Source organism: Dunckerocampus dactyliophorus, chromosome 5 (assembly GCF_027744805.1).
Source record: "Dunckerocampus dactyliophorus isolate RoL2022-P2 chromosome 5, RoL_Ddac_1.1, whole genome shotgun sequence".
Lineage (NCBI taxonomy): Eukaryota > Metazoa > Chordata > Actinopteri > Syngnathiformes > Syngnathidae > Dunckerocampus > Dunckerocampus dactyliophorus.
In genome coordinates this window covers 31,400,383-31,427,460 of record NC_072823.1, presented here as the reverse complement: position 1 = coordinate 31,427,460, position 27,078 = coordinate 31,400,383, and the positions used below count along the sequence as shown (strand labels likewise).

The 27,078-nt window shown below is 43.4% G+C and overlaps 1 protein-coding gene across 1 annotated transcript in view; it reads left to right on the top strand.

Annotated features, from left to right (window-relative positions):
• Positions 1–27,078, top strand: part of LOC129181034 (metabotropic glutamate receptor 8-like) — a 90,828-nt gene that overhangs the window by 1,633 nt on the left and 62,117 nt on the right. Inside the window, exon 2 of the mRNA XM_054775652.1 lies at positions 4,287–5,008. Coding sequence (XP_054631627.1) covers positions 4,304–5,008 — 705 coding nt within the window. The 5' untranslated portion in view covers positions 4,287–4,303. The remainder of the gene's footprint in view (positions 1–4,286; positions 5,009–27,078) is intronic.

Below are 27,078 nucleotides of genomic sequence, written 5' to 3'. Positions count from 1 at the left end.
TAATATATCATTATTTTTATTTATTACCGTAATTCCCGCTACTTTTTTCTCATATGCTTTGAACCCCATACAGTGATGCAGCTAATATGTGGTCATGTTCTGGTCTCGCGACGTCTCATGTGCTTCCGATCAGCGGCCTCAGCTTGGAGAATGTGTGGAGCGGTGTCCAGAGGTCCGTGCGGTAAACTGTAACCAAATGTGACCAGTAGATGTGGGTATATCCTCAGTAATGTTGAGTAAATGTCTGAAAAAGAGATACTTGCTGCCCGTGTTCTGGCATGATAACATGACGGAATAATGTGTCCGACCACAGTGCACCTTGCTGGGCCGTGCCAAATGGCTCCACCCTCTCTATATCCTGGTTCTACTGACATCTGGGGTGGCACACCGCGGCGCTCGTGGAGTGTGTCCGACCACAGTGCACCTTGCTGGGCCATACCAGGTGCCTTCAGGTTCATGTCGTGTTTGGGTTCACGTATTACCACACGTTCGGGTTCATGTATTGTGATGCATTCAGAACCGTGTATTGTGGTGCATTCAGGTTCATGTAGTGTGATGCGTTCGGCTTTGTGTAGTGTGGCGCATCATGGTTCATGCGTTGTGATGCATTCAAGTTCATGTCTTCAGGATCATGTATTGTGATGCGTTCAAGTTCATGTATTCAGGTTTGTATACTGTGATGCGTCCAGGTTCATATACGGCGACGCGTTCCGTTATGTGACGCATTCAGTTTCACGCGTTGTGTTTGGGTTTATGTGTTGTGTTGCATTCAAGTTCATGAATTCAGGTCCATGTATTGTGGCCCATTTGGGTTCGTAAGCTGTGACACACGTTCGGGCTCACGTGTTGTGATGCATTCAAGTTCATGTATTCAGAATCAGGTATTGTCAGGGTTTCCCCTAGGATTTTTTGAAGCTGTGGTGGTGAGCTGCATGGGAGGCGGACTGTCGCCGCTGCTGCTGGCAGGATTTTTTTAAATACAGTCAAACCTGTCTTAGCGGCCACCTGTATAGAACGGCCACCTGCCTATAGCAGCCACTGAAAAATCTCTCCCCCCCACCCCAGCAAATTTACATGTTATAGACCCTGTGTATAGCAGTCACCTGTCTAACGCGGCCAGCGGCCACCCATTTTGTCTCCCTTGGTCAATATCTGACCACATATAGCGGCCAAATTACCAACTCAAGTAGAAGCTTCATGCACGAAAAAGTTCCGTTTTTCAATCAATGAAGTCGTCGTGTGTAGACTTTAATTACTGAGTCCTAGCTCAGTCACAATCATTCACAAGATCCACACAAACTGTCAGTTGTTCCACATAAAAAAGCCGTCTTCTTTGGAGCTTGCTATTTCCTGGTCAAACATGTAACTTTAAGAGCATTTGCACCAAAACATTACCACAAAGTAGGCTGGGAACAGGACGTGCTCCCAGCGACGCTACAATAAAAAAAAAACATACGCTAGCGTGCATGCGGCAGCGGGAGCAAAACTGAGTTCGGTTGCACTTAATTGAAGTATTTTAGAATGTACTCACGTTATTTTTCATCAATCCTCATCCACAAATCCATCAAAGTCCTCATCTTCTGTATTCAACACAAACAAAGCCGTCTTCTTTTCCGTTCGCTACTAGTCTGTTAACTTGTCAGTGTTATTCAGCTCCGAAGCAAAGAAGGAAACTTCTCCTGTTGCTTCTGCCAACTTTATTTATTGAACGCGGCCACCAGACAGCAGCTCAGAACACACACACATCTCTCAGCATCGTCTCTCCTTCCTGCTTGCCCACAAGGCAAAGGTTAAACAAGCCCCACTACATAGCTGTCCAGCCAATGCCTGTAAGAAATGACACCGTTTATTTCCTGGTGTGCACTGGTCAATACTGTAATGCCGCTTGTTGTGGGGAAGGAGAGACTCACGTCGCCGATGCACTTTAATGGCTTTATTAACAGCGGAGAACACTGCAGGACTTTACATCCACGCCAACATAAACACACTTCCCAACTCTCTCCAAACTCACAGCTAGCACTGAGCCTAGCTCTCCTGCTCGGGACGCCCACCGTCACTTCCCGTCACTTCCTGATGAACTAAAGCTGTAATGACACTCTGCCGTATAAAAAGTAAAATATAAAAAACAAGCGTAAGACATTACTAGCACAGCTTTGTTCTGTGGGTGGTGGATATATTCTATCAGTTATTATTAGATCAAGATCAAGATCAAGAGAGTTTTATTGTCATGTGCATGGTAAAACAGCAGTTATACCATGCAATGAAAATCTTATTCTGTTCATTCTCCCAAGAAAAGAAAGAAAACAAATGAAAGAATAAGAACATAAGAAACATAAACACATAAACATATATACCAATAAATTAAGCAACAACAACAGAAGAGACATTAATACAAGTAAATAATACAAATAAATAAATAAATAAATAAATAAAGTACTATGAGTGTGTGCGTGTGTTGCGTGCGGCGTGTGCGAGTGCTTCGTTGAGGAGCCTGATGGCCTGTGGGTAAAAGCTGTTTGCCAGCCTTGTGGTCCTGGACTTCAAACTCCTGTAGCGTCTGCCTGACGGTAGGAGTGTGAATAATGAGTGTTGTGGATGTGTGCTGTCCTTGATGAGGTTGTGTGTTCTGCGTAGGACTCTAGATTTATAAATGTCTTGCAGTGAGGGGAGGGCTGCCCCAACAATGTTCTGTGAGGTCTTGATCACCCGCTGGAGTGCCTTCCTATCACGTGTTGTACAGTTACCGTACCAAACAGTGATGGAGGCGGTAAGGACACCTCTAGCCTCTAGCTTCCTTTTAGTAAGTAAAAACCTTGGCTATGATTGCACTACATTGTCATGTAGACCTACAAAGTACACTTAGAAGAACAAGAGGTGAATAAATGTATTGCAACTGATGTGAAACTGACGAGGGGTAGGATTAAATAAGCTTTGCTTCTTCCTACTCCTTTTTGGACATGCAAAAATGTGAATTGTACTATGTGATGTGCTACTGTTTGACTCATTTGCATGTTCAGGATGAATTAAAACCATGAACCATGATAATACCAAGCCTAGTAGTGCTGTACAACTTTTATCCGCAGTCCGCAGTGCCCTCTACTGGTCAACATTATTATTATTATTTTTTCCCCTTTTTTTTCTTTTTTTTTCCTCTACTGGTCAACATTCAAACTGGACGCCAACCTGTCTATAGAGGCCGCCTGTCTATAGCGGCCACTTTTGCAGACTCCCTCTAGTGGCCGCTATAGACAGGTTTGACTGTATATATTTAAATGTACTCTCGGTAATCATATCAACATTAGGGTCGTTTCAACAGGCTTGAACAACAAATGCATTCATTCACTTTAAATGCCTTTCTCTTGGCCTTTTCTGTCATCTGTCAAGTGCCAACAGGGCAGACAGGTGATTTTGGTGCATGTTTTTAGATACTTTATTTCAAATTAAACATGGTCAATATGTAAATAATAGGCTATACATGTATGTATATAGCACAGGGGTGCTCACACCTTTTCAGCCTTGAGTCAATTGAAGTTCATGACGCAAAGTGCAGCCATGAAACAAATGCCTTTTTTTCCACATAAGCATCTGCCACAAGTGAACAGATAACTTTTGTTATAGATACAGGTATCTTACCACTGAGTTAATCGGTAATTGCATTAATAAAGATGGAAGTGCCATTATCTGTGTGTGCCTGCCGACATCTGTTCTCCACATTGTTTTATGCCTCGCCGCAGCACATCAACGAATGAGGAGGGGGCTTAATGTCAGCTGACTGATGTCATTTGACATCGACGAAGTGACCGTAATGATGCACTTGACTTTTTTGTTCCATAATGCTCAGGATCTTTCCAAAAACTTAGAATGACTGATTTCCTGGGAATGCCTGACAGACAAAATTTAAATTTCAAGCAGATTTTGGCTTTTATAGGCTGTGGTCTTAAACTTTTGATCAGCTGATAAACAGCCTATTTCAGCTGAATTGTTGTTTTCAATCAATGACTTTTTCAAAATGCTTTTTGTCTCACCCCCCTTCTTGTTTTTGCATATTGTAGCTCTACTTAAAACCTCATTAAGATCCAAATGTGCAAAATGCAAATTCTAGCAATTTTTCAACTGGTCTTACGATTTTGATCAGGAGTATATTGTGATGTGTGTGATGTGTGTGGGTTCATCTGTTGTTATGCATTCAAGTTCATGTATTCAGGATCAAGTTGTGTGATGCGTTCAGGTTCACGTGTTGTGATGCGTTCAGGTTCATGTATTCTGATATTGGTGTTGTGTTTCAGGAAGCATGTGAAAGCGGATGGTGAGGAGGAGATGTCCCAGAACAGAAGGAGGACCACAGAAGAACCTCCTGGTTTTTAGGGGTGGTCAATCCGGTACTTGGACTCGGGAGGGGGGGCCTCCATGGTCCCGCCCATCACGACCCTGCACCCCTCCCAGTGTATTGACCTCCCGCAAGATGATCTCTGCTTGGAAGCTGCCGACGGTCACGTGTCCCTACTTCCTGTCTCTGCTGATGATTAACAGCTGCTGGCTGCTGGGCTCCGCCTCCCAGAAGACCGGCACAGCCGTCGCAGACCCCCAGCAGGCCTCACAGGAGTATGCCCACTCCATCCGTCTGGACGGCGACATCATCCTGGGGGGCCTGTTCCCTGTGCATGCCCGTGGTGAGCGTGGCCTCCCCTGTGGTGAGCTGAAGAAGGAGAAGGGCATCCACCGGCTGGAGGCCATGTTATTCGCCATCGACCTCATCAACAAGGACCCCGAGTTGCTGCCCAACGTGACCTTGGGGGCGCGTATCCTGGACACGTGCTCGCGTGACACCTACGCCTTGGAGCAGTCGCTCACCTTCGTGCAGGCGCTTATCGAGAGGGATGCCTCTGACGTGCGCTGTGCAAACGGGGAGCCACCCGTCCTTGCCAAGCCCGACAAGGTGGTGGGCGTCATCGGGGCGTCGGCCAGCTCCGTCTCCATCATGGTGGCCAACATCCTGCGCCTCTTTAAGGTGAGATGCTCTCATTGGGCGTTTTGTTGGCATTTATTTATTTACCCTTGACTCCCTTGGCTCTCATGGCCACCATTCTGCCACCACACAATATAATAACATTACTGACACCTAGTGACCAGTGTAGCATACTACATTTCATCACAAAGTCTTTGAATGCATCTTCTGAATGCCTTATTCACATGTATTATACACATTTTCATGCTACACAGCATGATTTATCCATCCATCCATTTTCTATGCTGCTTCTCCTCATTAGGGTTGCGGGTATGCTGGAACCTTTCCAAGCTCCCTTCGGGGGAGAGGCGGGGTACACCCTGGATTGGTCGCCAGCCAATTGCAGGGCAAATATACATAAACAGTCATTCATGCTCACATTCATACCTGTGGACAATTTAGAGGCTCCAATTAGCCTAACATGCATGTTTTTAGAATGTGGGAGGAAACCAGAGTACCCGGGGAGAACATACAAACTCCACACAGACATGCCCAATTGAGATCTCCTGACTGTGTGGCCAACATACTAACCACTCAGCCACCGTGCGGCCCAGCATGATTTATAATTTTTTTTTTTAAAAGATGATAGAGTGAAGCTGCGAAATTTAAAGTGCAAAGTGGCGAGTGATTATTGTACATGTCAAATATCCATCCATCCATACATCTTCTACCGCTTATCCGAGATGGGGTTCCGGGGGCAGCAGCCTAAGCAGGGAGGCCCAGATTTTCCTCTCCCCGGCCACTTCGTCCAGCTCCTCCCGGCGGATCCCGAGGCGTTCCCAAGCCAGTTGGGAAACATAGTCTCTCCAACGTGTCCTGGGTCTTCCCCGAGGCCTTCTACCGGTCGGACTTGCCCTGAACACCTCGCCAGGGAGGCGTCCGAGAGGCATCCTAAACAGATGCCCAAGCCACCTCATCTGGCTCCTCTCAATGCGGAGGAGTACTTCTACTCCGAGTGTCTCCCGGATGACAGTGCTTCTCACTTTATCTCTCAGGGAGAGCCCAGCCACCCTACGGAGAAAACTAATTTCGGTAGAGTCAGCATCACTGCAGACACCGCACCAATTCGCTTGTCGATCTCGCGTTCCATCCTTCCCTCACTCGTGAACAAGACCCCAAGGTAGCTGAACACCTCCACTTGGGGCAGGATCTCATCCCCGACCCGGAGATGGCATTCCACCCTTTTCTGGGCGAGAACCATGGACTCGGACTTGGAGGTGCTGATTCCCATCCCGGCCGCTTCACACTTCACTGTGATCCGATCCAGTGAAAGTTGAAGTTCACGGCTTGATGAAGCCAGCAGGACCACATCATCTGCCAAAAGCAGAGACCCAATCCTGCAGCCACCAAACCGGAACGCATCAATGCCCTGGCTGCGCCTAGAAATTCTGTCCATAAAAGTAATGAACAGAATTGGTGACAAAGGGAAGCCCCTGGACCGATAAACAGAAAGCACTCGAGTTAACGCTTTGCCTGTTGGATGAAGATCCTGTTGAGTGATGAAAAGAGAAGGGACTACACGTCTTTAGTGGGGGGAGGTGAAAGGTGTGGCGGACAGGAAGTGATGTTGGTTAGTGTGGAGATCCAAGTCTTTGATCTCCAAGTGTTTCATTGAGATTAGTTTGGTAATGGTTTCATTTTATTTTAACAGGCATGTAAGTTACAATGGAATACATCAAATAATTCAATTCAGTTCACAGGTACACAAAGTTAAAAGGAGTAGGAAGAAGCAAATCTTATTTAATCCTACCCCCGCATTCGTTCCATGTCTTATGCAGTACATTTATTCACTTCCTGTATTCCATATTTTATTTTTTTAAAACATAGAAGAATCATAAGGCAATGTAACAATATGGATAGGGCGGATGGCACTCCTTCTTCAGCGTGATGTCATCCCTCACCACTGGTGTCCACCAACGGGTTCTGGGATTACCGCGACGACTGGCACCAACCACCTTACGGCCACAGCTCCGATCAGCCTCAACAATAGAGGCACGGAACTTGGCCCACTCGGACTCAATGTCCGCCACCTCCCTCGGAACATGGTCGAAGCTCTCCCGGAGGTGGGAGTTGAAACTTCTTCTGACAGGGTTCTGCCAGACGTTCCCAGCAGACCCTCACAAGACGTTTAGCCCTGCCAGGTCTGACCGGCATCCTTCCCCACCATCGGAGCAAACTCATCACTAGGTGGTGATCAGTTGACAGCTCAGCCCTCTCTTTACCTGAGTGTCCAAGACATTTGGCCGCATGTCCGACAAAACGACCACAAAGTCGATCATTGAACTGCGGCCCAGGGTGTCCTGGTGCCAAGTGCACATATGAACACCCTTTTGCGACGAGCACACAAGTCCAATAACAAAGCACCGCTCAAGTTCAGATCAGGGGGGCCGTTCCTCCCAATCACATCTCTCCAGGTCTCACTGTCTCTGCCAACGAGAGCGTTGAAGTCCCCCAGCAGAACAAGGGAATCCCCTGAGGGAGCACTCTCCAGCACTCCCACTAAGGACTCCAAAAAGGGCGGGTATTCTGAACTGCTGTTTGGCGCATAAGCACAAACAACAATCAGGACCCGTCCCTCCACCTCAAGGCAAAGGGAAACTAGCCTCTCGTTCACCGGGTTAAATTCCAACATGCAGGCCACAAGCCAGGGCCTGCATAGCGCAACAAGAATTGCCACCCCTGCCCGTAACCTCTCACTGCTGGCAACGCCAGAGTGGAATAAAGACCAACCCCTCTCAAGAGAACTGGTTCCAGAGTCCTTGCTGTGTGTTGAGGTGAGTCCGACTATATCTAGCCGGAACTTCTCCACTTCACGCACCAGCTCAGGCTCCTTCCCCACCAGAGAGGTGACATTCCATGTTCCAAGAGCTACCTTCTGCAACCGAGGATCGGACTGCCAAGGCTCCCGCCTTCGGCCACCATCCAGCTCACTCTGCACCCGACCCCTTTGACCTCTCCCACTCATGGGAGGGGGGACTCATGTTCCCTTTTCGGGCCCAATGGGTGCAGGCCCAGCCACCAGACACTTGCCATCGTGCCTCACCTCCAGGCCTGCCTCCAGAGGGGGGCCCTGGTGACCCGCGTCCGGGCAAGGAAAATCGTAATTCAAAGTTTGTCTCTTTATTGGGATCTGCTATTACCAAATAGCATTATTTTAGGTTTACTTAAGTTCAAGGATAATCTGTTTTTATCAAACCATCTTTTTAATACGGACATTTCATCCGTGACTTTTTGAATTCGCTCCTCTGTGCTTTCCCCAGAACTAAAGGCAGGAATATCATCTGCAGATAATACAGACTTTAAGTCTTTAGTCACTTTACAGATGTCATTGATATACCCCATGCACCAACAGTTTTGGTCCCAATATTGACTCCTGGGGTACTCCACACGTAATATTTGTGGCGCTACCTGCTAACTTGCAGATGTGTATTCTCCTAGCTTTACATTACAAATTGCTTCCTTTTTGCCAAAACTAATCCTCTGATTCTGTACCTTTCTAATTTTGTTGTTAGTCCTGATTAATTGAATCGAAGGCTTTTGTGAGGTCAGTAAATACTGCAGGTGCACACTTTCTGCGGCCTTCAGCGTTAGTTTAGCGTGGTGTGCAGCCGCAACAGTAGCCCGTGTTGGGAATTATTGTGCCTGCTGTGAGAATTTCAAAACTGCTGTTATTTCGCTGACCCATTCTGGTGCTTGTGACACACACACATTGTTACAGTATGTTCATTCTCAAACCACTTCTTTCCTGACGCCAGCCAAGATAGCAGCTACACACCTGCAGGCGGCATGCTCATGTGTACATGACACACACGCACATGCGCACACACTGGCAGGCATAACGAGGACAGAAAGTCCCGTTGACATCACTCATCTAAAATTAGCAGAAGATGCTTCCAGGGAGAGTGGCGAAGATGGGGGACCAGATTGTGCTGATGTGGATATCAGAGATGGTCACTTCATTAGGTACACCTGCTAATGAGGCCCAATACAAAAACAATCGCACAAAGAAACAGGGGAACGACTGTGCCGACGTCACAACACGCGACTGTATGTTGTTAGACAGCCAATAAAGAAAACTTCGTCCACAAGACTTACTTTTCTTGCTTAAGTGAAGCTTTTTTTCACATGAATGTGTGCGTGCGGTAACTGTAACGAACAAAAAAAATGGAGTTAATATCAATAAATGGATATTTGATATGCTAAACACAAGTAGCTAGCCAAAACACATCATACAGGAGTAACTGCTTACAGCACACCATCGAGTTTAGAAACTTATTCAAAGTAATCATTCAGGAGCATTTGTGACCACTATTTAAATGCTTTGTACACTTAGAAACTCACGAAGCATGGTTGTATATCTCTTGGTGGTACACGAATTGATACACATGTACATACAGGGGTTACGGTACGATAAAAAAAACGATATATTTTAAAAACAGAACGAATAGACACAGTGTATAAACTATACAATTTGATTTGATACGATTCAACAAGTTATGTTGGTTCATGGGCCTGTCACGATAATTGATAAATCGATTAATCGAATGATAAAAATAAAAAACAAGGTTGATCATTTTGACGGCCTCAATAAATTAACATGTGCGTATTCGCCTGTTCCTTTTCCTCGTCTTGTACCACACATGCTGGATGGTAAGAGGGTTCACTCTACATGTGTGTCTATGAGCATTGGCTCTATAGTGGAACGAACGGAGAGAGTGAACACTCCTGTTAGCCTCTTTGTCCCCCCCCCCCCCCCCCGTACATGAAGGCGGGTTACAAGTGAGTGGATACACAGACAGCAAGCTAGCAGTTACCAAGTTAGCAAGCAAACGCTAATATGAATGAAGGCATGAAAGCGATAGATTCTAAGCCGAATGCCACATCTCCAGTGCACATGTGCAGCAGAGCCTTCGTCCTGACAGTCAACGCTTACTGAGGCGTTTGATCGGCGAAGTAAATAAAAAACGAAACAGGGCAGTGTTGCTCGCTACATTGCAGAAGAAATGCAACCTTTCAATACGGTCGAAGAGCCAACATTTCAGGAAATGTTAGGAATGTTTGACGGACTGGGAGAACATACATTTGTGGAAGGACAATCAGCAACATTTTACACTGCATTTTACTCCGCCACCACAGATATGTGGTCCAGCTCAAATATGACCGCCTACATTGGTTTAACAATACACTGCATAACTGCATGTGTGTGTGTGTGTAGTTTTTATGGGGGTGTTTTTTCTTTCTTAACAGAGACAGGGTCTATACAGGCAACTTCTGTCAAGGTAATAATGGCTCACACAGGTACACTATACTTGAGTACCAATCCAGTTGTTCAAATGTGAATTACATCTCTAATGACAATAAAGAAAGCATGGTCTGATAATGTCGATAATGTCGATTATCGACGATAATTTGTAGCCCAATTACCGACCAGCAAAATTTGTTGATGTAGACATTAATCTTACATTGTTAACAGCCAATTCACTTTGTTGGACGGTCCTTGAACGCACCTTGTAACTTTCTCCCACGCTCACAGATGGACTACTACTCTCTGATCAGCAAAGTCCAGGCTCGTACTGGTGGATGGTGGCTCTGTGTTCATTTTGTGCTTTGAATTTGATGATGTTACTGTCATAGTTTCACACAACACAGAACAAGATCAATTATATTGCAATAATGTACGCACTGCTACTATTTACATCCATTCTGGTCATTAGTCATGTCAAACTAATCTCTAATCTCTCGCTTGTCAAAGCGGATATCCGGTCGCATCGGTTTATCCTTCACACCCCGATCACAAAGACCAAAGTTTCCCAAGGCTCAAACCGTGAGAGACGTACAATTCGCTCTGGATGTGAATGCGTCGCTCGGAGGTGATCGGCGTTATCAAGCAAGTATCGGCATGGGCACCCCGACTAATAACATTACAACTTTCAAAAAATACCATGTTTTGGATTTAATATTTCAACTCCATGCTAGTAAAATTATTTTTCCTGATAATATTACAAGTTAATTCTCGTCAAAAAAAAAGATTGTTACAATCCGACTTTTTTCTGTCAATATCAGGACTTTATTCTGGTAGAACTACTGCTGATTTTTTCCCATTTCTGCTGTCATTGAGGTGTTTTTATTGTCTATTTATTTTTTTCATCATTTGTTTTTTCATCATAATATTGGGACTTTATTCTTGTAACATTATAACTTCTCTCCCAACCCAATTTCCCCCAAATTACAACTTCATTCAATGTTTTGTTTTGTTTTTTTTTGTCATAATACTACAATTTAAAAAAAAAAGAAAGTTCCACCTTTTTTTCTTAAATATTTCAACTTTATGCTACTAAAATGTTTTTTTTTGTGAAATGACGTTTTCTCATTAAATTACAGCTTTTCTCTGTTAATATGTAGACTTTATTTTTGGAAAATTACTGCTGGGTGTTTTTTGTTGTTGTTGTTGTTGTAGATTCCTTGCAGAATAATAATAATTTTAGAATGTGCCGCTGGCCAATTAAAAAGTAGCTGCGGGCCACACTTTGCGCACCCCTGCTTTACTCACTTTTTAAAACTTTTTAAACATTTTTTTTACTGTACATTTTGAACTTCTTTAACAAATATCTTAACCTTTTAAACCACGCACCCATTGTCTAGTGACTGGATATTACATTTCATGTGTATTTGGTTCCTCAAAGCGAGATTCGTGTTGCTTTTCATCTCCCGGCTGCTTCACAAGATGTGCTGTTAGCACGTTGTTGTGTTAGCAGGTAGCGCCTGATTGGGTGCAAACAAGTCCTCGTGTTCACACATCCTCACAAGGTGAGAAGATCTGCCCTCGCTGCAGAAACTCTCTCAACTTCTTGCAGTGTTTGGAGCACATTTTATTGTGTGACCGTTCCTAGCTGCCATGCAAGTGTAAAAAGAAGTGAGGCTGTACAAAAAGGTGATCAAAATCTATCATCTCCCTCACTTGTTAGCTTTATTGCTTTTCAAGTTTTCACGACGTCATCCTCCAAATATATTTAGAAGGTCATAGACAGGTTTACCCTGTCTTTTATGTCTTATTTTCTCTTACATCTACTACATTGGGTAATAGGGGTGTAAAGGTGACTATAGGGGTGTTACTTCATGTCTAGAGGGCTCTAAAAGTGATTAAAAAACATATTGAGAAGGTGGTAAACAAGTGTATTATGTCTTATATGTCTTATTTTCTCTTATTATGTCAACTACATTGGACAATAGGAATGTGATGGTGGCTATAGGAGTGTTATTTTATGTTTAGAGGCCTCTAAAATTCTTAAGTGCCTTTAGAAGGTGGAACACAGGATTTCTATGTCTTATTTTCTCTTATTACATCGACTATATTGGGAAATAGTAGTGTAAAGGTGACTATAGGGCTGTTATTTCATGTCTAGTGGGCTCTAATAATGTTAAAAAACATATTTAGAAGGCCATAAACAGATGTACTACGTTTTATATGTTTTGTTTTCTCTTATTATGTCGACTATATTGGGTAATAGTAGTGTAAAGGTGACTACGGGGCTGTTATTTCATGTCTAGAGGGCTCTAATAATGTAAAAAAAAACATATTTAGAAGGCCATAAACAGATGTACTATGTTTATAAGTTTTATTGTCTCTTATTATGTCTACTACATTGGGTAATAGGAGTGTAAAGGTGACTGTAGAGGTGTTATTTTAGTTATTATTGTTATTTTGTCTAGAGGACCCTAATAATTGTAAAAAGCATATTTACAAGGTAAGTTAACCACCATCCGTCCGTCTATCTATTTTCGATGCCACTTATCCTCATTAGGGTAGCTTGTGTGCTGGAGCCTATCCCAGCTGACTTCGGGCAAGAGGCAGGGTACACCCTGGGCTGGATGCCAGCCAATGGCAGGGCACATATAGACAAACAACCGTTCACACTCACATTCATACCTATGGACAATTTGGAGTCGCCAATTAAGCTAACATGCGGGCCAATGTGGGAGGAAACCGGAGTAACTGGAGAAAACACACACGGGGAGAACATGCCATCTACACATAGAGACGCTCAACGGAGATTCGAACCCAGATCTTCCTGATCTCATGACTGTGTGGCCAACATGCTAACCACGTGCGGCCAATTAACCACCATATGATAAAAATCTATCATCTCCCTCACCTATTTGCTTTGTTGCTTATCAAGTTGCGTATTTTAACGACATCATCCTCACGGACTTGTCTCCATGTCACCACCTCTGACCCGCCTCAAGCTAGATGAGCCCGCCGCCCACTTCGCTATACATCGCAAGCTCTGCCAGCTGTCGGTCCGTCAGCAACACACGTGGGAGGTGTGAGTCTGAGCATGTCGTTTTTCCTGAGCCAGTATGCTAACCTAGCATGATGTTAAAATGTTCTTTAGTGCAGCAGATGAGACGCTCCTCATGAACGCTCGTCAAAGATCCTCTATATGGCAGACGTGCTCTGCTGGCTTAGGGATACCTAAGATCGAGATCGGGTCTACAAGGAAAGAAATAGTGAAATGAAAAAATATATGATGATATATTGCAGTCTAACAATTTAATTTGATGAATTTTTACAAAAATAAATACAAATACCCACTTCTTTAGAAATAAAAATACATTTTATTTTATTTTCTCAACTTTATACGTTTTCAATATTCCATTTTCAAAAACAAAAACACAGTTCTCTGAAGTTCGTCACTTTTTTCTAAAAAAAAATATCCAACTCTCCAAAAAAAAAATATATATATATATATATATATATATATATATATATATATATATATTGATTTTTATTCTTGCAACTATATACATTTGTGTTAATATCCCAATTTTTTCCCTCTTAAATAGATAATTTTTTTATGAAAATATATACATATATACTCAAAAAAGCTACAAAAACCTTCTCTTTGGAGGATTATAATTTTCCAAAAAAGTGACTTTATTCTCTGATGAGGGAAAGGCTTCTTGAGATGTCATCTGTACTTCTGTGAAGAAGGTGTCGGACGTTTCGCTCCTCATCCGAAGAGCTTCGTCAGCGAACTAATAAGTGCTGGTAGCCTAGGCCTTAAATACAGTAAGAGTGGGCGGAATTGGTGTGCCAGCACCCTCCTCCTATTGGTTCCTTACACTAAGACTGGGAGGAGTGGTGGTCTAATCCTCACCGACCATTAGCACCTCCGATCAAAGGGAAGTGTCGCTCCCTGTAGTTGAGTATGAACGACTCTGATACTGGCTCCTTAGCATCTATTGTTCTGGCTCGGCCCTGGCTCTACCTCATTTGCATGACTAAGAGCTGTGGGTTTTGGTCTCAGTAACCTGCTGAACACAGGGTCCAAATTAAACCTCAAACCACCATTCCGATTCAATGATGGGTTCTGTTGTTTGACAAAAATAGCTTCCTTTACTCCTCTTTCAAACCATCTGTTTTCTTTGGCCAAAATCTTTACCTCGCTGTCCTCAAAAGAGTGATTGGTAGCTTTAAGGTGTAGATGTACTGCTGATTGAGGACCGCTAGAATTGTCCCTGCGATGTTGATAAAGCCTTTTTTGGAGCATTTGCTTAGTTTCCCCAATGTAGTGCTCTTTGCATTCCTCATCTTTACAGTGGATGGAATAGACCACATTGCTCTGTTTCTGGTTTGGAGCCTTGTCTTTAGGATGCACTCATTTTTGTCTCAGGGTATTTACTGGTTTGAAATAGGTAGGAATTTTGTGTTGCCATAAGATCCTCTGGAGTTTTTCGGAGACCCCTGCTACATAAGGGACTACCACTCCTCTCCTTTTTGCTTCTGTGGGCTTTTGGGTTTCTTTCCCTACTCTCTTCTTTTGACATTTGTTAAAAGCCCACCGTGGGTACCCACAGGTTGAGAGCCCTCTCTGGACATGTTGTGTCTCCTTTTTCCTTCCCTCAGCACTAGTTGGTATTTGTTCCGCTCTATGTTGGAGGGTCCTAATAACCCCTAGTTTATGTTGTAGTGGATGGTTTGATTCAAAAAGCAGGTATTGGTCAGTGTGTGTGGCCTTTCTAAAGACCTCTGGAAGTAGCTGTCTGTCCTCTCCTATAATTACCTTGCAGTCTAAGAAGGCTAGTTGGTTTTCTTTAGCGTCCTCGCGAGTAAATTTGATATTGGTGTCCACCGCATTGATGTGATCTGTGAAAGACTGAATTTCTTGTTTTTTTGATTATGACAAAGGTGTCATCCACGTATCTAAACCAGTGCCTTGGTTTTGTCCCTGAGAAGGATGTGAGAGCCTGTTTCTCCATCTCTTCCATGTACAGATTCGCCACTATGGGTGAGACTGGTGAGCCCACAGCACAACCATGAATTTGTCTGTAAATTCTTATTCTCTGATGTTTGTCACTTCTTGTAAAAAAAAAAAAACAAAAAAAACAACTCTCGAAAAAAAATCTGATTATTCTTGCAAGTTTGTAACTTTTTCTCAGTGGCATCCCTTTTTTCTTCCTAAAATCTATAAAAGATTTCTCTTTAAAAGATTACAACTTTTCTTAAACTAAAAACGTTATTTTCCAATATTTTTGTCTGTTTCCTTTATTTTAGATTTTTGTATTTATTTTTTTGTAAAAAAAAAAAAACATACCCAACTCTCAAAAAAAGAAAGACAAGTTCATACATTTTTCTTCATAATATCCCATTTTTTAAATGAAAATATATATACTGAAAAAAATCTAGAAAAACCTTCTCTCTGGAGGATTAGAACTTAAAAAAAAAGACTTTATTGTCCTAAATTTGTCCCTTAAAAAAATAAATGAATAAACAACTCTCTGAGTCTATTCTCACAAGTTTAAACTTTTTCTCAATAACCCACCCATTTTTTTTCTTGAAAATCTAGAAAAAAACCTTCTCTTTGAAAGATTACTATTCTAAAAAAATTGACTGCATTCTTTGAAGTTTATAGTTTTTTGCCAAAAATATGTATTTTTTTCCCTCTCTCAAATAAAAGAATTTCCGTTCATGCCGTTGTTCTATGGAACAAGCGTGCCCAGGTGGTGAAAGCAATGCACAGAGTGACTCCTACGAGGAGACGAGGAAAACGGACACGCACGCACATGGCAATGTACTGATTGTCCTGTTCGTTTTCGTTTATTGTGTGATGAATTTATTTATCGATTATCTCCCCGGGCTGAGTTCCCACCAGACATTGTCTTGTCACGTTTTAATCTCGCAATATTTTGGGATACCCCTCCTGAATCCAGTTAGCGGTGTTGGATTTCTTTTTGCGCCTGTATAACCACGTTACGTCAAGAAGGTCACCCCTGTGGGGTGTTGATGCGGCAAGAAATGTGCTGGTTTTAAGTGAGGTGGTGAGCTAGACAGTCCAACCGTCGTCATCCCAAAAGAAAGATTCCCAGAACATGCGCTGCTGTCAACTGATACCTCCAACATCCTGTATGTTCTTCAAAATCAATAGTCTTCTTGCTTTGACTTGTCAATATTGGTATCAGGCATTTCAAATCAGTAGAGTTCTTACTGTTGACAGTACAGTATTCCTGTAGTGTATGAAGACCTTGGCTGGTGGACCGTCAGCTTAGATGCTGCTAAAGAGAAGCTGCTTTCAGTCAACGTCAAGCCGCTGCTGGAGCGGGTGTCAGCAGGCCCGTGTCGGCGAGCATCACGTCTCGTCACGTCTCATCGCGTCGAACCACCCCCCTACCACCTCCCCACCCCCTCTTCCTTCCACACAGCTTAACCCCAAAATGTCACGCCGACGCCCGCCCGCCGCGGCCACGCGAGGAGGCGGTGTGGTGACGTCCCGCGCCCGAGGCCTCCAGAGGAACCACGCGACACGTTTCCCCTTCCGCCCCCGCGGCGGGACACGTCAAGGCGGCGCGCGCGGGCTCGACAGTGACGAGTGGCGGGCCAAGAAATGAGACGCGCTGAGGTCGGGATGAGTCCAGCGGGTCGTGCAGAGAACAGCGTTCCTTCTGGCCGAGTAGAACCAGACCCAGAACCAGGAGCTAAAACATGACATTGTCAAATTTCTCTTCCCATCGTCCTCTCTGTCTGATTGGTCAACAAATAGTCCCGTCCCGCCTATCCATGTATGCCGATGGCGTGGCGGTACACGGCTTTGCCCACTCTCAGCGTGCCGACCTCAGCGTGTCACTCCAAGCAAAAACACACAATAAAATCCACCCTCACGCTAAGGCTTTTGTTAGCGCAAGAATGGCGAGTAATTAGCCGCGTTGAGCCCTGCCTCTCTGAGGAGCGCCCCGTGTTGCCTTGCACTGTGGAAAAGCATCGAGCCAAGCGCCAGGAAGAAAATAGAGGAGCAAAGAAAGCCGTGGAGCTCAAATGAAATACAGTGATCCTTTGCCACGTCATGCAGATCGTCCATGTTTTGCTGGCTAACTAACAGTCAAGAATAGAAATATTGAAAGAAATTCTTTTTTTTTTTTTTTTTGCCTGAATGAAGCATTGTCAAGCATAAAAATGGTAAAGTAAAAGTACAATACAGTACAATACAAATATAAGGCATTCAGAAGACGCATTCAAAAACGTGATGATATGCAGTAGTCCACACTGGTCACTAGGTGTCACTATTGTTACATTGATGAGACAAGAACCACTGCAGGAAGTACTCTGCACAACAAGGAACTCTCTCAATGCTAACATGTGAGTCTTTATTATGTCATATTTTTTTACTTATTATGTCTACTATATTGGCTAATAGGAGTGTAAAGGTGACTATAGGGGTGTTATTTCATGTCTAGAGGGCTCTAATAATGTTAAAAAAACATATTTAGAAGGTGATAAACAGGTTTACTATGTCCTATATGTCTTATTTTCTCTTATTATGTCTACTATATTGGGTAACAGGAGTGTAAAGGTGACTATAGGGGTGCTATTGCATGTCTAGTGGGAACTAATAATGTTAAAAAAACATTTAGAAGGTGATAAACAGGTTTACTGTGTCCTATATCTGTTATTTTCTCTTACTATGTCTACTATTTGGGTAATAGGAGTGTAAAGGTGACTATAGGGGTGTTATTTCATGTATAGGGCTCTAATAATGTTAAAAAAAAAACATTTAGAAGGTGGTGAACAGGTTTTCTATGCTCTAACTACCAAAATATTCCATTCACAAATCAAGAATCCTACTTTGCGGAAATTGTCTGATCACAGTCGGGTCTGGAACCGATGAAGCGCCATAAACGAGGGACAGCTGTGTACACAATACTTCACACACGGCATCCTAAACAAAATGCGTAACGCACGGTCTAAACAACAACATGATGTCATGTTCTCCATCTTTCGAGACTCCTGGAAAAACTCCAAGGATCGTGAAAAAAATGATCATTAAAAAAAATGATGCCATAATGATTTGGAGTGCATGAGAAAGTGTAGTTCGCTGTGGCCACATGACCACAAGAATAGTGCACAACACAGCAGTAACAGAACCAATGTTGGGAGCAAACTGCTGAGTCAGCTGATGAGCAACATGTTCAAGCGCACACAGACCTAGATAAAGGCTACAGCACGCTGACAGCTTATCATACTCCAAATGCAATCTTGTGGCGTCAACAATAAGAAATAAGAAGAATAAGAAATAAGAAAAAAGAAAAAAAAAACAGCCACAGCTGTTAATCCCAATGTGTTTGACCCACAGCTAATTGTGGTAAAAACCCAGCAGGGTTTTGCGTGCGGCCGTCCACCATCATCCCACTCCAGCTGTGACGCAAATACATGAACCCGCCCCCGCCCCTGCCTCCCCTGAGGAAATAACACAAAAAGCGTCGACTGAGTGCGGTGCAAAACTGCAGCTTCATCTTCTTTCAGTTTTTATCAGACGTCAAAGGTGCAAGTTTGCAAACTTCCCTGACAGAGTTACACCTGCACATGTTTGGGATTTGTCATGCCGATATTTCATCTCAAGCAAATACACTAAACTCATTTTAGTAGATGATGGCATTTTGGTGCAGATTGCAAAATTTATATCCAGCTTTGTGTGTTGCTGTCTGCTTGCATCGTGGCCAAGCTGGAGTGGAACACGTCAGGATTTTCTCAGTGAAAGGAGTCGCACAGGCCTTGGGGGGAGCCTCCGAAACCTACCATCTAAGTCAAGCTGCGTTCAGGCGTCTCAGTGAACGAGATCGGGGGTGTCCAAAGTGCAGCCCGGCAGCTAGGCCTGTCACGATAATCGATTCATCGAACAATAAAAAAGGTCGAAAATACAAAATTCCTATCAAAAATAGCATGTCTTTTCTTTAATGTTTCAACTCTATGCTACTAAAATGACATTAATTTTGGTCAAAATATTACTAGTTTATTCTCGTAAAATTGTGACTATTTTCGCATTGGAATGTAACATTTTCTCTTCCTATTTTGACTTCGTTCTTGTAATTTTACAGCTATTTTTTTTATTTCTGCTATTTTTCTGTTTCTTATAATGTTATCATAAACAAAAAGCATGTTTTTCCTTTAATCTTTCCACTCTATGCTACTAAAAATTACATTATTTTTTCCCGAAATATTACAAGATTATTCTCATAAAATTGTGAATTTTTCATGACATTTTTTCTCTTACTACAGTCAAACTTGTCTATAGCGGCCACTAGAGGGAGTCTGCCAAAGTGGCCGCTATAGACAGGTGGCCTGTAGACTGGCATCCAGTTTGAATGTTGACCAGGAGAGGGAAAAAAAAAGAAAATAATAATAATAATGTTGAACAGTAGAGGGCGCTGTGGGACTGCGGATAAAAGTTGTACAGCACGACTAGGCTTGTTATTATCCACCACCCACAGAACAAAGCTGTGCTAGTAATGTCTTACGCTTGTTTTTAATATTTTACTTTTTACACGGCAGAGTGTCATTACAGCTTTAGTTCATCAGCAAGTGACGGGAAGTGACGGTGGGCGTCCCGAGCAGGAGAGCTAGGCTCAGTGCTAGCTGTGAGTTTGGAGAGAGTTGGGAAGTGTGTTTATGTTGGCGTGGATGTAAAGTCCTGCAGTGTTCTCCGCTGTTAATAAAGCCATTAAAGTGCATCGGCGACGTGAGTCTCTCCTTCCCCACAACAAGCGGCATTACAGTATTGACCAGTGCACACCAGGAAATAAACGGTGTCATTTCTTACAGGCATTGGCTGGACAGCTATGTAGTGGGGCTTGTTTAACCTTTGCCTTGTGGGCAAGCAGGAAGGAGAGACGATGCTGAGAGATGTGTGTGTGTTCTGAGCTGCTGTCTGGTGGCCGCGTTCAATAAATAAAGTTGGCAGAAGCAACAGGAGAAGTTTCCTTCTTTGCTTCGGAGCTGAATAACACTGACAAGTTAACAGACTAGTAGCGAACGGAAAAGAAGACGGCTTTGTTTGTGTCGAGTACAGAAGATGAGGACTTTGATGGATTTGTGGATGAGGATTGATCAAAAATAACATGAGTACATTCTAAAATGCTTCAATTAAGTACAACCGAACTCAGTTTTGCTCCCGCTGCCTTTTAAAAAAGCGTTTTAAAAAGTGTTTTAGCGTGCATCCAGTATTGTAGCGTCGCTGGGAGCACGTCCTGTTCCCAGCCTACTTTGCGGTAATGTTTTGGTGCAAATGCTCTTAAAGTTACATGTTTGACCAGGAAATAGCAAGCTCAAAAGAAGACGGCTTTTTTATGTGGAACAACTGACAGTTTGTGTGGATCTTGTGAATGATTGTGACTGAGCTAGGACTCAGTAATTAAAGTCTACACACGACGACTTCATTGATTGAAAAACGGAACTTTTTCGTGCATGAAGCTTCTACTTGAGTCGGTAATTTGGCCGCTATATGCGGTCAGATATTGACCAAGGGAGACAAAATGGGTAGCCGCTGGCCACGTTAGACAGGTGACTGCTATACACAGGGTCTATAACATGTACATTTGCTGTGGGGGATTTTTCAGTGGCCGCTACAGTATAGGCAGGTGGCCGTTCTATAAAGGTGGCCGCTAAGACAGATTTGACTGTATTTTTATCTTATCTTATCTTATTTTCTTTTCATTTTTTAATTTCTATTGTTTTTTTGTTGTTTTTTTTAACATTTTCCAACTTCTAATCTTGTAATTATAACTGACACTTTTCTTGTAACGTTATTGTTTTTTCTGCAACCTAATTTTCCGAAAATTGCTACGGTCTTTGTTGTTTTGTCTGTTTCTCGTAATATTGTGATTTTTCGAAAAGTAACGCTTTATGCTACTAAAATGACGTTATTTTGCCTCATAATATTACGAGTTTATTGCCTTAATAGACATTTACCGTAAATCACGGTGTATAAACCGCACCCGTGTATTAACCGAACCCCCATTTTCAGGCTCACGACGGGGGAAAAAAAAAATTTGGTTCATAAATGCTTTCATAAATGCTTGCCAACTCTTTCATCTAAAGGTACTAAGCAATTTAAAAAAGAAGAAAGGACAAATCTGCCGTCCATCAATTTATCTGCAATGGAATTACATAATGCTGCATTGCTTCAGTGTGAATTTGAATAAACTCCAACGTTTATTCAAGCATACACAAGCATTTTCAGCAAGAGAGCGCTTAAAGTCAAAGCAACTGTCTGACCCACAGACGGCTTCTCAAATGGGCTTCTGGTCAATTTCTCCCTGTATTCATAGCCAAATTCTGGCCTAGCGGACCCAAGCGTCCACGAACTTGCGTCTAGCGGCGCCAAACTTTGACTGGTTGTTAGAGCTGTGATGAACTTTGCCGTGGCGGAAAATTGGCCGCTCCTCACCGCTCGCAATATTTTGTGCAGCTCAAAACTTTCGGAGCGGTAGGAGGGACCATCAGCGGTGGCCGAGCGGATATGGCGTTGCCTTAACGAGGTCCAACCTCTGTTAAACGGTGGTGAACGAGCGGTGATGAATTTTTTTAAACCGCTCCAGGAACGCTACAGCAAAGTTTAGGCGGTGTGACCCGGCTTGTAGTACGAGTGATCTTCCGCTGAAGCGTTGTAGAAGTGTTGTCTGATATTATTTTTCAGTCCGAGTCTGGTCACAGACCTGTCATCGTGTATAAACCGCACCCCGATTTTTTGCTTCTTAGAGGTGGAAAAAAAGTGTGGTTTATACACGATGATTTACGGTACTTGGTTCTCACAGGATTGTGAGCGGGACAGTACTACAGTAACTACGATTCAACAATGTTGCAGTTTTGCGACGTTGGCGCTAAAAGCTCGATATTGGCTTTCATTTTAGGGAAAAAAACAATACCTAGGCTTGTCACCATAACAAATTTTGCTGGTCGATAAATGTACTATAAATTATCGACGATAATTGATAATTTCGACTTTTTTTTAAAGACCATATTAAGTTTGTCATTCATTGATCACTGTTCTCAAGTGTAGTGTATCTGTGTGAGGCCCAGAAGATATGACTTACCACTTAGGAATCACGGGGCGTCACCACTTCACATACCCTGGTTAGATAAATCGTTTTATCGATTATCGTGACAGGCCTATCCATATCGATGTTGGCCGATATCACATTTTTATGCCAATATCGGGCCGAAAATCATCCATTGCCAATATTATCGGACCACCCTATTAAAAAGGCAAAGTCATTTATTTTTTATATCAAAAAAGTATCGAATCGTAACACAAATGTGTCGAACCAAAACGAACCGTGAATTATGTGTATGGTTGCAGCCCTAGTAATATTAAGGAAGGAAAAATAATGTAATGTTAGTAGCATAGAGTTAAAATAAAATGAATTAAAATGAAATAAATCTGAAATGTAGTGAAATGTAGTGCTCTAGAGCACTACATTGGGAAAACTAAGCTAATGCTCCAAAAAAGGCTTTATCAACATCGCAGGGACAATTCTAGTGGTCCTCAATCAGCAGTACATCTACGCCTTAAAGCAACCAATCACTCTTTTGAGGACAGCGAGGTAAAGATTTTGGCCAAAGAAAACAGATGGTTTGAAAGAGGAGTAAAGGAAGCTATTTTTGTCAAACAACAGAACCCATCATTGAATCGGAATGGTGGTTTGAGGTTTCATTTGGACCCTGTGTTCAGCAGGTTACTGAGACCAAAACCCACAGCTCTTAGTCTTGCAAATGAGGTGGAATCAGGGCCGAGCCAGAACAATAGATGCTAACGAGCGAGTATCAGAGTCGTTCATACCCAACTACAGGGAGCTACACTTCCCTTTTATCGGAGGTGTTAATAGCAGGAAAGGATTATACCACTACTCCGCCCAGGCTTAGTGTAACGAACCAATAGGAGGAGGGTGTTGGCACACCAATTCCGCCCACTCTTACTGTATTTAAGGCCTAGGCTACCAGCACTTATTAGTTCGCTGACGAAGCTCTTCGGATGAGAAGCGAAACGTCCGACACCTTCTTCACAGAAGTACAGATGACGTCTCAAGAAGCCTTTTCCTTGTAAGACAGGAACAACATCAAATTAAAAGCACAAAGTGAATACAGAGCCACCGTCCTCCAGTATGAGCCTGGAGTTTATGATAAAGATGATTAAATGATTATCTGGCCGGAATGTTTCCATGGTGTCCTGACTCTAAAAGAACCACTACCACTTCTTAATAGTATTCCAAGTACAAAAAAAACATACAAAGCCTAATTTTCGGGTGAATCCCCACTCACAGTGACAGGTTTTCACCGCTGCGCCGTGCGGGGGATGAGTTGAAACACCAAAATAAATGAAATCTTCAAGATAAAACACTCTTAAAGTCCAAAGTAATCATCAAACGGACTTATTTGTTCGTGCGATGCACACACAGCAATGAACAAGTTGATGCTCGTCTCCTTCCTGCTCCGGTCTCCTGCGCCGTGAGGCGTTCAGGCGCACTCATAATTGCGAGCTTCAGGCGCTAATTGTTTTTCATTTTTATTCACGTACCCCCTACGACAATTGGCTCACTTGTAGACTCACTTGTAGAAAGAGCGGAATGTTACAAAAATGGAAAATGTTTTTTCACCAGTAGGGGGCGCCAAATAAATTGAAAGAAAAGCCAATAAAATTACATTTTTCTTTTTGACATGACGAGTTTAGTCTTGTAAAATTGAGACCTTTTTTCTCATTAGAATATACATTTTTTTCTTAATATTTTGACTTTATTCTTGTAAAATTACAGCTCTTTTTTTGTTTCCTTTCTGTTTTTGTATTTTTACATTTTCCAACTATTTCAAATTCATTCTTATAAATATTCTTCTCGTAATTATAAGTTTATTCTCATAATATTTTGACTCTATTCTTGTCATGTTATCATTTTTTTCCGCAGCCTAATTTTCCCAAAATTAAATTTTTACTTTTTTTTTGTTTGTCAGATTACTATAAAAAATATATTTTATTATTTATTTAATATTTCAACTCTATGCTACTAAAATGATCCTCAAAATAATCTGTGGTTATTCTCATAAAATTGTGACTTTTTTTCATTAGAATCAAATATTTTTTTCCTGAATATTTTGGCTTTATTCTCAGCAGGTTTTATTTTGAATTTTCTAAACATTTCAACTTTCTTCTTTAATGTTCTTTTTGTAAAATTTTAACTTTTTGAGTTTATGAGACTTTTTTCTCTCTGGAATATAACAGTTTTACCTTAAAATTAAGGTGTAACATTTTTGTTTACATTTTCCAACAATGTGTTTGTGTGCCCATTTTCCGTGTTTGTGTCCCCGAGTGATCCTAGGAGCTATGTTGTCTGGGTCTATATGCCCCTGGTAGGGTCTCCCAAGGCAAACAGGTCCTGGGTGACGGGCCAGACCAAGCGTGATTCAGAAGACCTTTATGAAGAAACACATGAGGAGAGACCGCACCTCGCTCAGACGTGGGATACCGGGGCCTCACCCTTCAAGATTCAAGATTCAAGAGAGTTTTATTGTCATGTGCATAGTACAACAGCAGTTATACCATGCAATGAAAATCTTATTCTGTTCATTCTCCCAAGAAAAGAAAGAAAACAAATGAAAGAATAAGAACATAAGAAACATAAACACATAAACATATATACCAATAAATTAAGCAACAACAACAGAAGAGACATTAATACAAGTAAATAATACAAATAAATAAATAAATAAAGTGCTATGAGTGTGTGCGTGTGTTGCGTACGGCGTGTGGGAGTGCTTCGTTGAGGAGCCTGATGGCCTGTGGGTAAAAGCTGTTTGCCAGCCTTGTGGTCCTGGACTTCAAACTCCTGTAGCGTCTGCCTGACGGTAGGAGTGTGAATAATGAGTGTTGTGGATGTGTGCTGTCCTTGATGAGGTTGTGTGTTCTGCGTAGGACTCTAGATTTATAAATGTCTTGCAGTGAGGGGAGGGCTGCCCCAACAATGTTCTGTGAGGTCTTGATCACCCGCTGGAGTGCCTTCCTATCACGTGTTGTACAGTTACCGTACCAAACAGTGATGGAGCCAGGCCTGGGCGAGGGGCTCGCAGGTGAGCGCCTGGTGGTCGGGCTCTCACCCCTGGGGCTCAGCCCGAACAGGCCACACGGGATCTCCCCCCCGTAGACCCACCACCTGCTAGGGCAAGCATAAGGGTCCAGTGCATTGCGCTTTGGGTGACAGTCGAGGGCAGGAGTCTGGGCAACCTGGTCTTCGACGGCCAAATCTGGTTCTTGGGATATGGAATGTCACTTCTCTGGCTGGGAAGGAGCCCAAACTTGTGAGAGAGGTTGAGACATTCCGACTAGATATAGTTGGACTCACCTCGACCCACAGTTTGGGTTCTGGATCCAAACTCCTCGAGAGGGGCTGGACCTTGTTGTACTTTGGCACTTTGACAGTGTAACCTGGAGGGGCGTGATTGGGCCTCCCCGATCTGAACCCGTGCGGTGTGTTGTTGTTGGACTTCTGGGTGAACCACAGTTTGCCCATCACAAACACCATGTTCCAACATAAGGATGTCCATAAGTGCACATGGCACCAGGACACCCTAGACCGCAGGTCTATGATCAACTTTGTAGTCGTATCATCAGACCTGCGTCCGCATGTTCTGGGCACGCGGGTAAAGAGAGGGGCTGAGCTGTCAACTGATCACCACCTTGTGATGAGTTGGATTAGATGGCGGGGGAGGATGCCGGACAGACCTGGGAGATCCAAACGTGTAGTGAGGGTGCGCTGGGAACGTTTGGCAGAGTCTCCTGTTCGTCGAGTCTTCAGCTCTCACCTCCGGCAGAACTTCGCCTGCATCCCGGGGGAGGACGAGGATATCGAGTTCGAATGGGCTCTATTCCGTGCTTCCATTGTTGAGGCAGCCGATCGGAGCTGCGGCCGCAAGGTGGTCGGTGCCTGTCGTGGCGGTAAGCCCCGAACCCGATGGTGGACACCAGAGGTCAGGGCTGCCGTCAAGCTGAAAAAGGAGTCTGGATGGATGGCTTGTGGGACTTGTGAAACAGCTGATAGGTACCGGCAGGCCAAGCGGCACGCGGCTTCGGCGGTTGTCAAGGCAAAAACTCGGGTGTTGGGAGGAGTTCGGTGAGGCTATGGAACACCACTTTCGGTCGGCCTCGAAGAGTTTCTAGCAAACCGTCCGGCGCCTTTAGAAAGGGGAAGCAGTGTCCAGTTCAGACTGTTTACAGTGGGGACGGGGGCCTGCTGACCTCGGCTGAAGATATAGTTGGGCGGTGGAAGAAATACTTTGAGGCCTTTCTTAATCTCACTGACATACCTTCCATAGAGGAAGCAGAGGCTGAGGACACAAACGTGGACAGTTCCATGGTTGAGGTATCTGGGGTAGTGAAAACGCTCCCCAGTGGCAAAGCGCCGGGGGTGGACGAGTTTCGCCTTGAATTCCTCAAGGCTCTGGATGTTGAGGGACTGTCTTGGCCGTAGAAGTCGGGAACAGTATCTCTGGATTGGCAGACTGGGGTGGTGGTCCCCCTTTTCAAGAAGGGTGACCGGAGGGTGTGTTCCAACTATAGGGGGATCACACTCCTCAGCCTCCCTGGGAAAGTCTATTCCAGGGTGCTGGAGAGAAGGGTACGGCCGTTAAGCTCGGCTACAGGAAGTGCAATGTGGTTTTTCGTCCTGGTCGCGGAACACTGGACAAGCTCTACCTGTACACCCTTGCAAGGGTACTGGAGGGTACTTGGGAGTTTGCCGAACCGGTCTACATGTGCTTTGTG